At 43.5% G+C, this 18403-nt stretch overlaps 1 protein-coding gene across 2 annotated transcripts in view; it reads left to right on the forward strand.

The window, feature by feature from the left end:
• LOC137384253 (E3 ubiquitin/ISG15 ligase TRIM25-like) overlaps positions 1-18403 on the forward strand; it is a 33747-nt gene continuing 15344 nt past the window's right edge. For both annotated transcript variants that reach the window (XM_068058011.1, XM_068058012.1), the window contains exons 1-6: positions 1-747; positions 11265-11360; positions 11454-11684; positions 13205-13376; positions 14466-14540; positions 17487-17591. In XM_068058011.1, coding sequence (XP_067914112.1) covers positions 181-747; positions 11265-11360; positions 11454-11684; positions 13205-13376; positions 14466-14540; positions 17487-17591 — 1246 coding nt within the window. In that variant the 5' untranslated portion in view covers positions 1-180. The remainder of the gene's footprint in view (positions 748-11264; positions 11361-11453; positions 11685-13204; positions 13377-14465; positions 14541-17486; positions 17592-18403) is intronic.

Consider the following 18403-nt stretch of genomic DNA (forward strand, 5'->3'; position numbering starts at 1 on the left):
GGGAGAGAGATGAGTTTTTGTTTCCTATTTGGGGAGAGTGAGCAGAGAAACGATTGAGCTTGTGTTTGTCAGTCCTGTGGTGGTGGCTAAGCTTGTTTTGGAGACCAAACTAAGCTTTTAGATGCTGCACTTATTACTGCTGAACCTGAACAGGATGCAGTAGTTCTGACACGTTTCCTCATGGCTACAGCAGACCTCTTATCTCTCGAGCAGCAGCTCTCCTGCTCCATTTGCCTAGAAGTCTTCAGCAACCCTGTCAACCTTCCCTGCGGACACACGTTTTGCCTCGACTGCATACAGAAAAACTGGGACCAGAATTCACTCAATGCCTGTCCGCAATGCAGGGCTGCTTTCGTGCCGAGACCCTCCCTTCAGAAAAACATTGTCTTGTGCGGAATAGTGGACGAGTTCAACAGAATGGGGCAGGTGGCTGCCAGGCTGACCAGCGGCTCGGATATTCCGTGCGATTCCTGCATTAGCAGGACGAAGGCTGTGAAATCCTGTTTGGCCTGCTTAAGCACATTTTGTGAAGCCCACCTCAGGCCTCACTACGAGAATGTTGCTTTTCGGGACCATCAGCTCACTGACCCGGTCAAAGATTTGGATAAAAGAAAATGTAAAATACACTGCAAGCTGCTGGAGTTCTTTTGTAAGACTGATCAGATGTGCATCTGTGGCTTGTGTATACTGCATGCACATCGGGATCACAAAGTCATTACTACAGAAGAGGAAACCACTGAGAAAAAGGTAATGCTAAAATTAGACTTGTACAACAGCAAACAACATAATTATATAGTGCCTTTAACGTAATAAAACCTCCCAAGCTGCTTCACAGGAGCATTTTAAAACAAACTTTATTTGAAGGGGAGTTTTTCTTATGAACGAGCCTTGGTCAGTCTTTGGGCTCAATATTAACACTGTGCAAGTGGATGGGTTTTGAATGAGTTAAAATGTCACCCTTTTGTGTAAGGACAGTGTTAGTTATACGAGCAGTCTCTATATACTACTTCCTCATGCCCAGCACAAAAGTGTACTTCTGTAGGTAAGGGCTCTCTCCCAAGAATTGAATCCTGACCTAGCGCACCAAATATTGTGGGATGGCAGGCTGACAATGAATGCTGAAGGAATGCACTGGAAACCGTATGGGATCGCACTGTGCACTCCTGATCTCTCTGACTGATGCCAAATAACACACTAAGAGATTGTACGCCTTAGCCTAAATGCTTCAGAATCAGTGATAAAATGATTCGATAGAGTGGATAAGGGGAAGCTATTTCCTCTGCTGGGGCAATCAGGAACAAGGGGGTACAATCTGAGAATTCGAGCTCGGCCACTCAGGAGTGAAATCTGATGGCACTATTCACATAGAGGGTTGTGGAAATATGGAATTCTCTCCCTCGAAGACTGGGTACTGGGGCAATTGAAATTTTCAAGACTGAGATTGACCAGATTAATATTAGGTAAGGGTATCAAGGGATATAGATCAAAGATGGGTAAATGGAATTGAGATACAGATCAGCCATAATCCAATTAAATATCAGAATAGGCTCGAGGGGCTGAATGGCCTACTTCTGCATGTTTAGGAAGTAATATCAGATTTTTAGCAAGATTGTAATATTTCACAGTCACCTTTGCAAACAATACAATTTAAAAAGCATTTAGTAATTCTCTGCAGTACTCTAAACAACTTTGGCCGTGTGTCTTTAATCAAATGATTTTGGGCTGCATTTTACCAAGCCCTCGACATCGGACTCTGTGGGCGGGGGGGGGTGCCAAAAGATGGGGCTGGCAGCAATCCGCCACAGGGCGGTGGGGCTCCGTGGAGACCCCCCCCCCCCCCCCCCCCGTTTGCTGGTCAGGACGTGGATTTCGATATTTAAATTAATATAAATATAAATGAACTTACCTTCAATCTTCAGGGCCCACCACGATCTTCGGCACGCGGCTGGCACTCCCGCATCTTCAATTCCCCGTCTGGGGAAAGCCAGCGTGACACTGGTGGGGAGGGGTGAGCAGTTAAGATTTTCTGTGGGGGGGATGGGGTCAAATAAATGTAATGGGTGTCGGGGATGGTGGGAAGGGGTGAACTTCAAAGTTTGTGCAGTCTGGGGGGGGGGGGGGTGGTGCGGAAGGGTCAGATTTAAAAGGTAAGTGTTTTGGGTGGGGGAGCGGCAAATCGTTCATGTAATTGTTATTGAGGGGTAGGACAGCGCATTAGAAATTTATTTAATACATTTTGGGGGAGTGTATCTTTAAAAATTCAAATTGACCGGCAGGGCTGGCTGCCCTTTAAAAAGTTTAGTTTAGTTTAGAGATACAGCACTGAAACAGGCCCTTCGGCCCACCGAGTCTGTGCCGACCATCAACCACCCATTTATACTAATCCTACACTAATTCCATATTCCTACCTCATCCCCACCTGTCCCTATATTTCCCTACCACCTACCTATACTAGGGACAATTGCTAATGGCCAATTTACCTATCAACCTGCAAGTCTTTGGCATGTGGGAGGAAACCGGAGCACCCGGAGGAAACCCACGCAGACACAGGGAGAACTTGCAAACTCCACACAGGTAGTACCCAGAATTGAACCCGGGTTGCTGGAGCTGTGAGGCTGCGGTGCTAACCACTGCGCCACTGTGCCGTCCCAGTGCCTGCGCACAGGCTGATGGCGCCACTGCTGGGGATGGACAGCCCACCCACTCCACGTGATTTGTTGGGGGTGGGGGGAAGGGGGCGGAGCAGGCCACCCTGACTATTTAATTGAACCGCTGAGCGTGAGAACATCGCGGCTCTTTGGCATACGGCCAGCATGTGTGAGCCGTCATTTTTTGAGCTCGCTGCTGAGATTGGCGTCGGGCTGTTAAAATCCAGCCTTTTATGTGAGAAATGAACCTGACAAGGTCCTCTGTTGGCCTCCGTGAGAGGGAATATACTGCACAAGTCCCACTTGTGTGGTTTCCTCCCTTTGATTCAGGCTAATACAAATGGAAGTTACAAGGACTGGTCACAATTATTAAAAATTTACCTGAAAAATTGGCTGGAATTTTACGTGGTGGCAGAGTTGAAATGTCGTGGTTGAGCACTCCTGTGCTGGGCCTGTAAGCCACACAGTGATTTTACGTGGCCTAGGCCCTTAATTGGTGCGGGCAGGACTTCTGCCCTCGCAGGCAGGCAGTCCTGCTTCCAAGAGCTGCCGGCCAATCCGAGGGCTGGCAGCTCTTCAGTCCCAGAAGAGGACTATGGATGTCAGCCTCCATAAAGGTGTGTGGGGTTTTGGGTCTCGCTGGGAACAATTGGCTGGACCCGGTCAAGGGGGCTGGCGTTTGTTCAGGAGGGCGAGGGGGGAGGTGCTCCATCGGGGTTGGCTTGTGCTGCTGAAGGGGCTATCCATGTGGCAGAGTGCCCAATCAGGAGGGATCCCCGGAGGCTGCAAGGAGGTTGCTTGTTATTACCAGGCGGCCTCCTCAGGTGCTGAAGATCCCGGTGGCCGCTGGTATCAGCAGCGGCAGGAGGCCCTTAAGTGGGAAGTAATTTGCCACTTAAGGGCCTCAATTGGCCAAAGGTGGGCAGGCTGTTTTCAACCTTCGCTGCTGGTAAAATGGTAGCGGGGGCGGGTAGGCAACGGGCGCAGCATCTCCGTCTCCCACTTGATTTTACTGTACTTGCGTGGAGATAGAAACTAAACTTGTCACAGAAGGTTAGAGCTGGTCTGAAGGCCTGCACCTATTTAATTAATGCTGGATTAGCTATCAGAGATTCATTTCAAAATTGTGCATTAATACCAATGAACCACTTTGGCACCAAAAATTAACTATTACAGGTGTGGAGTTTCATTCCTTCAAGTTTTAATTGTTGTTGGATATTTTAAAAATGTGAAATGTAACTTTTTAAAACTTTTTCCTCTCTATTTCAATCCAATTTTCTTGCCCTCTCAGTTTCTCTTTCTATAACTGACTTGACATTGAATTCACCCACTGTAAATTTTCACTTCCTTCTTCATCCTTGTTCTGTTTATTTCACAATCCTTCAATCTGATTGGTTAAGGAGATACACAGTTGCTTGCCCTGTTCACTCAGGTCCCAGATGCCCAGTGTCCGTCACAGATGTTAACTCTCTCAATCCACATTGAGCTGTGCAGAACCATGGGGCAAATCCAACTTCGCTAATAACTTGGATCCTGCTAACCCCAGAAACAAATCTTGAGACGTCAATAGTGGATACTGCTGACTATCCACTACCTGATTGATTGATTGTGAGTTTATATTCTCCACATAGTATTATAGTTTTGTTTGACATGGGCACTACTAAAATTGGGGTTGCCCAATCACTGTGATCAGTTTACACGAGTACACCATTCCTCTCTAGCTTCTTTAGTTTCTCTTCATCCTGTGTTTTGAGAGCATAAGGAACTGGCCTAGCCTTGCAATGTACTGGCTTTGCATTGGCCTGATACGGATGTACGCTTTCAGACCGATTATGTGTTCATAACTATCCTCGACAATGTTCCTGTAACTATTCAATAGCTGGTCAAGCTTCTTAGTCATCTCAACTTGGAAAACATGCTTCTAGTCTAACTTCAGCTTACAAAATCGGTCTTTGCCCATTAATGTTGGTTTGTTGACATATCTCGTTACAACAGTTGGGTAACTTGAGGAACTTGCCCTAAGAGTGGACATTGCATTTCATTTGTCCACACATTTCTAACACATCACCAGAGTAGGTTTTTAACTGAACGGTGCTGTCAGTTAGAGGTACATCACTGAATTTGCTCTCGTATGTGCCTCTACTCATAATGGAGCAACTGCAGTCATACTGATGTGCATGTTGATGTACTGTTGATTTATCAATACCTTTGTACAAAAGTCTCTGTGATATGAATGATTTCTAGTGGCATAAATGCTGTACAGCTGCAGCTCCTCTCTGTTTAGGCACTCTGGATTCACTTTAAGATTGTGAATTCCACCCTTGTGACATCACTGTTTTCCATTACCATTGGAATAAGTTACCTTTCCTGCTTTGGCTCTCACTCAGCAAGCCGTTGCAATGTGGCCTGTCTTTTGGCAATTAAAACATTTGGAATTTCTGTACTGATATGCTTGTGCTATGTAGTTGCCCTTACAGCGATAACAAGACACTAAACCGCTATCACCAGTACTCTTCTGACGAGGGTTCTCCACTTTAGGCTTTGTGTAAGCCTGCTGACAGAGGGCAGAAACTGTACTAATCAGTGGCATAGGACAAAATTCCCGAGCATTATTTGGTACCATCTCGATGGAAAGAGTAATCTTACACGTGAGCTCAAATGTAACATTTTGTGTATTCATTGTTACGGCCAAGTGAGGAGGGGGTCACAGTCGTCCCTCTTGCCCTTCCTCTTATTTGACCACAACAGGGTTATTCCTTTTTAAACAGTGGTTGTGCTTACCACCTCTGTGAATGTTTTACCTTTTTTCCTTTACTGTGATCGTGAAAGGACCATTCAGACAGATTTTCTTGAGTTTAAAGAAGAACGAGGTAAGTTTATCATACGTAACACTCTAACGCTGATTTAAAAATAATCAAAAATACACTACACATTCAAACACACATTCATTAGAACACTACAGCGCAGTACAGGCCCTTCGGCCCTCGATGTTGCACCGACCTGTGAAACCATCTGACCTAGACTATTCCATTTTCATCCATATGTCTATCCAATGACCACTTAAATGCCCGCACAGTGGCGCAGTGGTTAGCACCGCAGCCTCACAGCTCCAGGGACCCGGGTTCGATTCCGGGTACTGCCTGTGTGGAGTTTGCAAGTTCTCCCTGTGTCTGCGTGGGTTTTCTCCGGGTGCTCCGGTTTCCTCCCACAAGCCAAAAGACTTGCAGGTTGATAGGTAAATTGGCCATTATAAATTGTCACTAGTATAGGTAGGTGGTAGGGAAATATAGGGACAGGTGGGGATGTTTGGTAGGAATATGGGATTAGTGTAGGATTAGTATAAATGGGTGGTTGATGTTCGGCACAGACTCGGTGGGCCGAAGGGCCTGTTTCAGTGCTGTATCTCTAATCTAATCTAATCTAAAGTTGGCGAGTCTACTACTGTTGCAGGCAGGGCGTTCCACGCCCCTACTACTCTCTGAGTAAAGAAACTACCTCTGACATCTGTCCTATATCTATCACCCCTCAACTTAAAGCTATGTCCCCTCGTGTTTGCCATCACCGTCCGAGGAAAAAGACTCTCACTATCCACCCTATCTAACCCTCTGATTATCTTATATGTCTCTATTAAGTCACCTCTCCTCCTCCTTCTCTCCAACGAAAACAACCTCAAGTCCCTCAGCCTTTCCTCGTAAGACCTTCCCTCCATACCAGGCAACATCCTAGTAAATCTCCTCTGCACCCTTTCCAAAGCTTCCACATCCTTCCTATAATGCGGTGACCAGAACTGCACGCAATATTCCAGGTGCGGCCTCACCAGAGTTTTGTACAGCTGCAGCATGACCTCGTGGCTCCGAAACTCGATCCCCCTACTAATAAAAGCTAACACACCATATGCCTTCTTAACAGCCCTATTAACCTGGGTGGCAACTTTCAGGGATTTATGCACCTGGACACCAAGATCTCTCTGTTCATCTACACTACCAAGAATCTTCCCATTAGCCCAGTACTCTGCATTCCTTCCAAAGTGAATCACCTCTCACTTTTCCGCATTAAACTCCATTTGCCATCTCTCAGCCCAGCTCTGCAGCCTATCTATGTTCCTCTGTACCCTACAACATCCTTCGGCACTATCCACAACTCCACCGACCTTCGTGTCATTCGCAAATTTACTAACCCACCCTCATCCAGGTCATTTATAAAAATGACAAACAGCAGTGGCCCCAAAACAGATCCTTGCGGTACACCACTAGTAACTAAACTCCAGGATGAACATTTGCCATCAACCACCACCCTCTGTCTTCTTTCAGCTAGCCAATTTCTGATCCAAAGCTCTAAATCACCTTCAACCCCATACTTCCGTATTTTCTGCAATAGCCTACCGTGGGGAACCTTATCAAACGCCTTACTGAAATCCATATACACCACATCCACTGCTTTACCCTCATCCACCTGTTTGGTCACCTTCTTGAAAAACTCTAAGGTTTGTGAGGCACAACCTACCCTTCACAAAACCGTGCTGACTATCGCTAATGAACTTATTCTTTTCAAGATGATTATAAATCCTATCTCTTATAACCTTTTCCAACATTTTACCCACAACTGAAGTAAGGCTCACAGGTCTATAATTACCAGGGCTGTCTCTACTCCCCTTCTTGAACAAGGGGACAACATTTGCTATCCTCCAGTCTTCCGGCACTATTCCTGTCGACAATGATGACATGAAGATCAAGGACAAAGGCTCTGCAATCTCCTCCCTGGCTTCCCAGAGAATCCTAGGATAAATCCCATCTGGCCCAGGGGACTTATCTATTTTCACACTTTCCAAAATTGCTAACACCTCCTCCTTGTGAACCTCAATCCCATCTAGCCTAGTCGTCTGAATCTCAGTATTCTCCTCGACAACATTTTCTTTCTCTACTGTAAATACTGACGAAAAATATTCATTTAACGCTTCCCCTATCTCTTCTGATTCCACACACAACTTCCCACTACTATCCTTGATTGGCCCTAATCTAACTCTAGTCATTCTTTTATTCCTGATATACCTATAGAAAGCCTTAGGGTTTTCCTTGATCCTATCTGCCAATGACTTCTCGTGTCCTCTCCTTGCTCTTCTTAGCTCTCCCTTTAGATCCTTCCTGGCTAGCTTGTAACTCTCAAGCGCCCTAACTGAGCCTTCACGTCTCATCCTAACATAAGCCTTCTTCTTCCTCTTGACAAGCGCTTCAACTTCTTTAGTAAACCACGGCTCCCTCGCTCGACAACTTCCTCCCCGCCTGACAGGTACATACTTATCAAGGACACGCAGTAGCTGCTCCTTGAATAAGCTCCACATTTCGATTGTGCCCATCCCCTGCAGTTTCCTTCCCCATCCTACGCATCCTAAATCTTGCCTAATCGCATCATAATTTCCTTTCCCCCAGCTATAATTCTTGCCCTGCGGTATATACCTGTCCCTGCCCATCGCTAAGGTAAACCTAACCGAATTGTGATCACTATCGCCAAAGTGCTCACCTACATCTAAATCTAACACCTGGCTGGGTTCATTACCCCGTACCAAATCCAATGTGGCATCGCCCCTGGTTGGCCTGTCTACATACTGTGTCAGAAAACCCTCCTGCACACACTGGACAAAAACTGACCCATCTAAAGTACTCGAACTATAGTATTTCCAGTCGATATTTGGAAAGTTAAAGTCCCCCATAACAACTACCCTGTTACTCTCGCTCCTGTCGAGAATCATCTTCGCTATCCTTTCCTCTACATCTCTGGAACTATTCGGAGGTCTGTAGAAAACTCCCAACAGGGTGACCTCTCCTCTCCTGTTTCTAACCTCGGCCCATACTACCTCAGTAGACGAGTCCTCAAACGTCCTTTCTGCCGCTGTAATACTCTCCTTGATTAACAATGCCACACCCCCCCCTCTTTTACCATCTTCTCTGTTCTTACTGAAACATCTAAATCCTGGAACCTGCAACATCCATTCCTGCCCCTGCTCTACCCATGTCTCCGAAATGGCCACTACATCGAGATCCCAGGTACCAACCCATGCTGCAAGCTCACCCACCTTATTCCGGATGCTCTTGGCGTTGAAGTAGACACACTTTAAACCAAGTTCTTGCTTGCCAGTGCCCTCTTGCGTCCTTGTAACCTTATCCCTGACCTCACTACTCTCAACATCTTGTACACTGGAACTACAATCACACGAGAATCACACACACACAAATAGATTACAACGTGAAAAGTAGGGTTTTTGGTTGGATTAAAGTCCAGAATAAATAAAAGTTAAATACACAGTTTTAGGGATGATTCGGTGATTGTCTGGCTGGAGTTATATTCTTGAAGTCTTGGTTGCTCAAAGTGCACTTTGTGGCTGGCCTGCTTTGCTCAGGGTTTTCTTGAAGGCAGACTGCTAGGTGGTTCTCTTCCCCTGGTCTCTGGCTGTAGCAGTCTGTAGGCTTGGAGGGTCCACAGTCACAGACAGTTTTCGAACTTGATGTTTTCTGGAGAGAGAGAAAGAAAGGGGGGCACACAACTTTCTCTGTTGCTGCAGTCTCAGTGACCGCTTGTCTTCTGTGAGTGTAACAAAACTCCCAGTTTTTTTTCAGAGATGTACAGACAGTCACATGGTTCTCTCAATCCCCTTTGTTTTTACTGAGATCCAGAGTCTAAAACCCCTCTTAGGTGGGATTGTCAGTCTTTACCCACTGGAGTCACATCTCCACTTATGAATGTCTCAAGATAGCTTTGACTGTCCAGTTAATGAGGATGATCTGCATAATCTACTCAGTTCCCCAAAGCATTGTTCTGCCGGGCTTCTTGTTAGACTTTTGTCTCCAGGGCAATCTCCTGGTATTACAGATGCAAATTGTAGTGGCCATCTTGGCTGCTAGTTTTTAAAAAGTTAACTGTAGGATTTTTCCCATTAAAAATCTAATGTAAGTTTCCAACTGATGAAATTAATATTTCTTATTTGGCATATGGGGTTTTCTTGGACATCAGTAACTTCAGTTGGATTATTTCATCCACCAATCTACACACAAATCTGTCTCATAATGCATGGTCTAAGAATGCATCAAAGTTGCAATGTGGTGATAAATTCTTCAGCACCACAATGTACTCACCAACTGTTATACTACTCTTCTGATTTCTGGCTCTAAATTTGTAGCTTTCTGCTGTCTCGAGTGGTTTAGCATTGAAATGTTCCTCCAACTTAGTGATTGTTTTGAATGGCACATCTTTTGCCTTGTTGGGAGCAAGAAGGTTTGTTGGTGTGCCATATACTTCTGGGCCAATTTCTTTTCACAAAATTGCTTTCTTGTGCTCAAGAATTGCCTATTCTGAGTCTTTCACATTCAAGTTCCAAAATGATATTAGCTCTGAAAAACATTTGAATTCTTTCAATATACGAACTGAATGGATCTTGAGCCATCTCATATGTTCTGGGCCTTCCAATTTATCCCATAGGTGCAGCCATATTGTCATGTTTCAAATTTCAGTAACTGAGTAAACACTTTACTGTGACTGTCCATAACAGTGATACCTAAAGCCAGTCTGGTCGGAGGTTGAAAATATTCTCTTATCTAAGTGAACGCTTTTGAAACCGATGCAGACTAGGACCCTGCGGCATCTGTCAACCAAAGAGACAGCTTGCGGCTCAGGCTTTGCACAAACCAACATCTCTGCCATATGAGCAGTTAATTTACCGGGAGCTGCTAACCTTCTCCATTGCAGTCCCTGCTGCTGTTTGCTGCCCATATTGACAGACCTTTATCTCATCCTTGTTGCCATTTTCTGCGATATATTTGGGTGGCACTAACAGACAAGGTGGACAACAAGCATGAACAGTTCAAAGAAGTGTTTATTGACATCATGACATCATTAGCATATTATACAAATACATTACAGTGTTTGCAAACGGTACAATTTCAGACCTGCTGCACTTTTTAGCTTTAATTCTACAGGTTGGCCATCAAGCTTCTTATTTAAGTTATGGCCTGTCATTGCAAAGAGATTTCACTTCACAGTCACATCAACATTGCAGTTACAGCCTTCCTGCGTTACAACAATGATTACAGTTCAAAACTACTTCATTGCTGTAAAGCGTTTTGGGACATCCTGATCAATATTCCCTCTAATTTTTGGAGGGGAATGTGCTGGTGCTTCATTTAAGCGTGCGGTCTCTAAATTTTTTTGCACGACTGTGCATACATGGTATCTTAAAGAGGTTGACTTGTGCGTGGCCTGGGAGGGGACTTTCGGGACTTGCAGCTTACAGGGAACATTGGTCCTGAGATTGTGAAAGGCGTTATCTAAATGCAAGTTCTTTTGCTTTAAATCTGGAACCTAGGTGCAACCTGGCACAATAGGGAAGCAGAGTGAGGCCTCCTGTAGGAGGGAGTCTCGCTTCACTTCGCCTCAGCGTCCTGGACTCTGCACTTGCTCCCCACAAGTATAGCTTCGGCAGAGAGAAAAAACGTGCAGGGTAAATACAGCCTTGCATAAATGAGTCTGTTGTGATTTAAGCTGGTAACTAAGATGCCATTATTTGACATATTTTATGTATTTGAATAAACATTTTAAATGTTTTGTGTATGTTGTTACTCCATAAAGAAACTTCTTCAGGAAGAAAAAATAAGAAGGCAGAGTCAGATCGAAGATATTAATACAGCAATTATTAAATTAAAAGAGAATGTCACTGCTATCAAAGTGAGTACCAGTCCATCCATTAAAAAATTATAACCGTTCTCCTGCCCCTTGTTTCAGTTCTTTTGTACCTGTAACCTTCTCTTCATCAACTAGGAAACAACATTCCAGGTGAGGTCCGACATTGATAAGCACTTTGGTGATCTGATCAACTGCATTAAAGAATCGCAGAGTATTGCAACAAACATTATTGAGAGTGAGGAGGCTGTTGCCTTGGCCCAAGCCGACAGCATCCAGAGCTGGCTGAACCAGAGGTGCAGTGGACTGACCAGGAAGAGCGATGAGATAGACCAGCTGTTGAAATCTGACAACATCCAGCTGTTAAAGGTAAGCCCAAGTTCTTTTACAGGAGATTTTTTTCAAACTCATTTGCTTTGCAATGTTTGAGGTTAATGGTGGTGCAATGATCTGAAATGTTACTTGGGGAGTTTGGCCTTCAAGTTTAAATTGAGGAAGTCCATCCTGCCTGTTCAAAGATCAGAGAACTAAATTAAGTTTAAATTATTATATTTCTAACATTTCCCAGTTCTGAAGAAAGGTTGTTGACCTGAAGCATTAACTCTGTTTCTCTCTCCACAGATGCTGCCAGACCTGCTGAGTCTTTCCAGCATTTTCTGTTTTTATGTCAGGTTTCCATCATCTGCAGTATTTTGCGTTTGAATGAAGTTAAGATGGTGGATGAGCTGAGTGAGATTGTCGGGGAGCACCTTCAGATGCATGCCTCCTTCATTGGACTGGCAAGGAAGCTGGTCAGGTTCATTCCTGCCCTGCTACACTGCCAGGAAATTTGGTATCATGTTCCTTCCCAGATCACCAGTCTGACAGAAAACTTGCTTGCTACCATTCTCACCCTGCCAGACTGGCAAGGCCCTTGTTTGGGGCGCTCCAATAGATTGACAGGAACTTACACAGATACAATTTCTGCTCCACTACACAGTCATGAAATCTGCTCGCAATTAACCCTATCACATCCAGTAGGGAATTTGGTTCGATTTGATCTTGTGTCATCAAACGTTCCGAGCTACAGTAGCTGGAAAAATAACATTGAAATATTAAAACCGAGCCACCTGTGGGAATTGTTTCCAAATCCCTTTGTTTATCTCTGTGCAGGAGGGAACATTTGTTAACAGTTTCTCTAGACTGTTTCTTTTGGGATTAGACCATGCCACCATCGCCTGTTGGGGTGATCGTGTCTTGCTTCCAGATGTGTGCCAATGCAGCGTATAACCTACCTATCACCCCACTCTGCCACTTTGGTCATTCTATGTGAGCTGTTCAGTGGAACAAGGCTGTAAAAGAAGTCTCGTCCTGCTCACACGCTGCAGCTGGAGCAATGACATGGTGCGCAGTGGGACTGAGCTGTCCATCATGTTGAGCGCCATAAATTTGTTAAGGTGAAGTGGGCCATGTTCTCGCTGCAGCAGGTGTTGCTGCTCACTGTTGGACCTATTTGACAGATGATGAACTGTCTGAAAATACCCTTCTCCCATAATGCAGAACTCCTTTATAATTGTAAAGATGCAAACATCCAGGGAACGTGTCCATGTCATCAAGCGCAAAAATGTTTTTTGCTGCGTTTACAGGTGGACTGAGCTTCAGTCCACATTCACCATCAATAGAGAGACCACATTCTGTTTATGTTGCTGATAGAGTGGGGTCAGGGAGGCAAACAAGTCAAATCATTCATTTGGTGATGCCCATGACCTCTGGCAGTCTTCAGTTGGCAGTGAACCGGCAATACAAAAGAAGCAATGTACGGTTTCTTTGGTTTCGGGATTGTGAGCAACATATTTTATATGAGGGTGAGTCAGGCTGAGGCTTAACTCTTGTGATGTCCTACCTTGTAGGAGTTTCATGCTCTGGAAGAGATGGAGACAGATCAGGTTTTACCCACGTTGGACACGGATATTGATAAGCAGCTCTCCAGTTTGAAGAGCGTCGTTGTCGAACTGGCCAAAAATATTATGCAGCAGCTGCATGAGGCCCACAGGGAGAAGCTGCCTGCAATCAAAGAAAATGGTTTGTATTTTCTTGATTTTATTCCAATTTTCTTTCCTGTTTCCCTCTTCTCCTGAAGGTGTTGCCTCCCTCACTGGGTTCCACGAACGCCAGGTGCCAGCTGGTATAAGTGGTCATTCTTCATTCCTGAGCCTTGACGGTGAGTGCTGATAGGCCGTGGGACTATGAAGTGCATCACAGTCAAACCTGCTCCTGTTCCCAGTGGTGTCACATCTCCCCCACACACTCTCCCTAATGTCTAATGACACTACCGGTGTATCGACACCACATGGACTGCAGTGATTCAAGAAGGCAGCTCACCGTCGCCTTCTCAAGGGAAATTAGGGATGGGCAATAAATGCTGGACTGGCCAGCAATGCTCACATCCTAAGAATGAATTAAAAAAATATATACCATTTTCATGAAGGATTCCTGTTTAGCGATCAGGACTCGATTTTACCATTCCCTTACCCAGGGATGCGGAGTCCAATTCTATCCCTTCTCCCTCTTCCCCTTTCTCAACAGCATTGGCTGACATTAGCTAACTCAGCAAAGACTGGAATCTTCCTGGTCTGTATTAAATATTAATATATTACTATAAACTACCGTTTTGAAATTTGTGATGCATCCAGAAAGTGGAAAATGTAAAAGTATAAATTAACAGTTTTGTGCTGCGACTATTTTAATGCCGAAAGATGCAACAACTTTTAATTTTGGCAAGCTAGGCTTAATCTGCATACACCGAGGTCTATGCAAATTCATTCACTGAACAGTGCCAAGTACCCATTTTGCATGTCTTGATATAGGTTACTTTTCACTCTGTTCATTGATCTGTTGTCAGCCGACAGCATAAAACATTATATTGCAAAATAATTTATGTACTTTGTATTCCATCCTTGATTTCTTTTTAATAAACACTGTACAATTTGTGAAAATGGAAATCGTCAAGCTTTCAGAGTATTGATAATTGGTGTATAATTTATAGCTCATTCATAGCAATTGGAAAACCCTGTCCTTTTGTGTTTTTACATGAGATTTTTTACTGTTTGACTTACTTCAAGGCAGTTTCTGCATTACTTGAATAAAATATCTTTTTCTGCTGCATTTCAGGTCCCTGGACTAATAGTCAACATTCCAAATTACATCAGTCATGCAATTCAACAACTGCAGCATCTCAACAAAAGAGTAAGGCTTCTTTTGGTTACCAGTTATAATGACGAGCATTTGTTGTGTCAGCTTGGCTCAGTTGCTAGCACTCCTGCCTCTGAGTTATTGGTTGTGGGTTCAAGCCCCATTGCAGGACTTTAGCACTAGGCTGATACTAGTGCAGTACTGAGGGAGTGCCATGTTGTTGGAAGTGCGTCTTTTCGAAGAGATCGAAACCGAAGACCATTTGGCTGCTTAAGTGTGTATAAAAGATCCTGTGGCACTATTGGATGGAGAGCAGGGAATTCTCTTGATTTCCTGCTGAACACTCCTCCTTCAACCAGCAACACCAGAAGCAGATTTACTGTTTGTGGGACCTGGGGCAAATTGGTTGCAGTATTTGACTACACTACATAGATTAGCAATTGCAGCACAGAAATAGGCCATTTGGCTCCAATAGTCAGTACTGATGTTTATGCTTCACACCCTACTTCCCACCTCCTCCCACCCTACTTCATCTAACCCTGTTGACATATCCTTCTAAGCCTTTCTCCCTCATGTACTTATCTAGCTTCCCCAAACTGCACTTTAAATCCATTGTTTTGAATATGCTATGGAACTTCCGAGGATGTGATAAGGTGATATATAAATGCAAATTTTTCCTTTTATTCTATAAATTTTTAACATGCATATCCATGAAACTGGATTAAAATGGCAAATATTTGCATAACTCTTGCTGGTTTACAGACCAGTGACTGTCTCTCAATTGTGCATATTTGACATTCACAATGGTCAAATTCTTAAGATTCAAAGTCTAATTGGGGGGGAAAAAAGTCAGTATAGTTGATGCTATATGGTCGGGCCAGAGTTATTGATCTGGTAATTGAGTGGATGGGGATTGGACAGAAGGTCAGGATCTATCTGCCTGCAAGGTATCATTGCTTATAAACTCATTTACCTGCCTGTTGAGAGAGGACCTGGGGCTTCCTCAAAGAAAATCAGGACAAACCTCATGCTGAGGTCTGAAAGGCTGCCTGGACCAGCTATATCTGAGCATTAGTTTATCGTGCTTTTGTTTGCTCATGTAAATGTGTTTCCAGGTGCCTGTGATAAGACAGAACTTGGCATTCACATAAAAAAATGAAAAAGACTCTGAAAAAGGAAAAGAAGTATCTTGAATGCTTTATTTTCTCTCAGAAAGCTGTTAAATGATTTATGTACAGTATTATTCATTCTATCTGCTGATCTAACTTGCTTTTGTACATATTTCTTCTTTGTAATAAACTATTTGCAATTTAGTTTGAAATATGTAGTCTATTAATGTGATGTGATGTTTTTCCACCTACTGGGGAGACCAAACTACAGTGGTCTGGCCTGGCTTCACCTTGACTACTATGCCTAGTTCTGGTTGCCGAGAAATGAGAGTAACATTCAAACACTGCTGGCACTGTAGAGAAGGGAAACGCGTCTGATCCCCAGTGTAAACAACTGGCTAGAAAGAAAGACTTGCATTTATATAGCAGCTTTCATGACCGTAGAATGTCCCAAAACGCTTTACAGCCAATTAAGTACTTTTGAAGTGTAATCACTGTTGTTATGTAGAAAACATGGCAGCCAATATGTGCACAGCAAGCTCCCACAAACAATAATATGATAATGACAGATAATCCCAGCGCAGACACGCTGTGCTGTAAACTTTCTGATTTCTATGATTCCAAATTGTTTTTGAGATGTTTAATTGAAGGATAAATATTGTCCAGCATGCTGGACAACGTCATGTGATCTTTTAGGCTCACCCGAGAGAGCAGACGGGGCCTTGATTTAACGCCTCATCCGAAAGTCGGTACCTCCGACGGTCTCCCTCAGTGCAACAATGAGTTTTTATAAAGCAGCTTTCGTATAGAAAAATATCCCAAGACAATTAAGAGGTATAAGGGGAATAAATGAGGTTTTGGGTCTGAGGGAGGACTGGAGAAATGTGGGCTTTCCACCTGGAGGAGAAGATGCTTGAGAGGCGATTGAGGTGGGCAGGAAATGCAGCAGCTCCTCTACAGAGCCAAGCTGGAAGTGATGAGTTAAGTGTAATCCGAGGGGTGTGAGGAGGAAGTTGCATAGACACTGTTTCCTCCTAGCCCAACAAAATATCTTTTTTTTTTAAAAAAAGCGCTTTTACCCTACACCATTTGATATCTCAAAATTGTGTAGTAGAACCTTTAACTAGCATATTGAAAGGAGGCTTCTGCCTGAAACAAGTGGGCATGTGAAGGCTCCAACAAAAATGATGGCAGCAATACTGGGAGCAGGAATGGGAGAACAAGTGGAGAGCTGTCTTTTTCTGGCTGTTACCACCCATTCCTATTGCCCTGAGACTGTAAAAGAGTCCCCAAATTTTGTAGACGTATACAAGATAGTTTTTGGTATAGTAGAGGTAAAGAGACAATATTACATTTAATTAGATTGTATGAGGAGGACAAGGGGACATCGGTTCAACTGATAAATTTAAGACTGATATCTGTGAGTTCTTCATGCTAAGTGGGAACAAAACATAGAATAGACATTCAGATAGAATAGTGGAGGCAACAGTTTTGAATCATTTGGAATAATCAGGTCCTGCATTGGTAAAATGTAGTGCTTTTCTGATTGGATGAACTAAGTTGGACAGAATAACCTCCCGCATCCATCTTGATCTTGTGATCGAGAATATGCAGTGTGCACATCTGGTGCTACTTCAATTTATAAGCTAGTGGTTAAAGGCTATATTGTGGGCTCTGAAACTTGTTACATGTCATTCATTACAAACATAAGGTTAAGGTTCAGTTCGTGAAAGTCTTGAGTCTGCCATTTGAAGACCTCAAGTTAAGAGTTTTGCAAGATACCCTGAATGTAACATTCAATAGAAAGTTAAACATTTATGATACTTGGTGTGTTGTTGAACAAAAATGATGTCCCAGCAGCTTCACATTTAAATTGTGCTTTCTGTTCCAGTTGATTTCCAGTCCATACTCTCTACGAGTCTCTGTGGCACTCCTCAACCTTTAATACCATCATTCCCTCGGGGCTTTTGGCCAATTCCAGCTCCTCCGATAAGCGGTAAGGAATATATAATAGAATATATGATGCTGAATATCACTATATAAGTATTCTTTTGGGCCTCCTTATCTCGAGAGACAATGGATATGCGCCTGGAGGTGGTCAGTGGTTTGTGAAGCAGCGCCTGGAGTGGCTATAAAGGCCAATTCTGGAGTGACAGGCTCTTCCACAGGTGCTGCAGAGAAATTTGTTTGTCGGGGCTGTTGCACAGTTGGCTCTCCCCTTGCGCCTCTGTCTTTTTTCCTGCCAACTACTAAGTCTCTTCGACTTATATAAGTATATAAGAGGATGAATCATCACATTGCTTTGTATTACTGATTTAAAATCAGTCATTTTGTAGTTAAGTATTGTGGTGTGTGAAGCTTGCTTTATTTAAATAAGTAACTCTATATTGGAGTGCTCTAATATATCTACATTTACCCTAAACCTGCTCACACGCAGCTTAATGATTTCTCTGGTTTATTGGTTCTGAATTATTTTCTTAAATTGTACATCATCCACTTAAGCCCTCAGTTTGCAAAATTTATGTATCTCTTTAATTTTCTAATGTCTTTATTGTACATTTGTTATTTTTAGTCCTTTAGTTGTGCTTTTCTTTATTTTTGCTCTCTAGAATTTACCCATATTTTACAATGTTATTACCTGCTTATTGTACATACCCTTGGCTGGTCCATCTAATATAGTACGATAGAGGTTTGGCAGATGTCAACATTCGTGGATAAAAAGCACAGTAATTCTCAACCAATCTTCTCTGCACTGGATTCATATCCCATGACCAAATATTCAAATTTTAATGAGGAGGTTAATGTACA

The sequence above is a fragment of the Heterodontus francisci genome, chromosome 26, assembly GCF_036365525.1.
Source record: "Heterodontus francisci isolate sHetFra1 chromosome 26, sHetFra1.hap1, whole genome shotgun sequence".
NCBI classification, from domain to species: Eukaryota; Metazoa; Chordata; class Chondrichthyes; order Heterodontiformes; family Heterodontidae; genus Heterodontus; species Heterodontus francisci.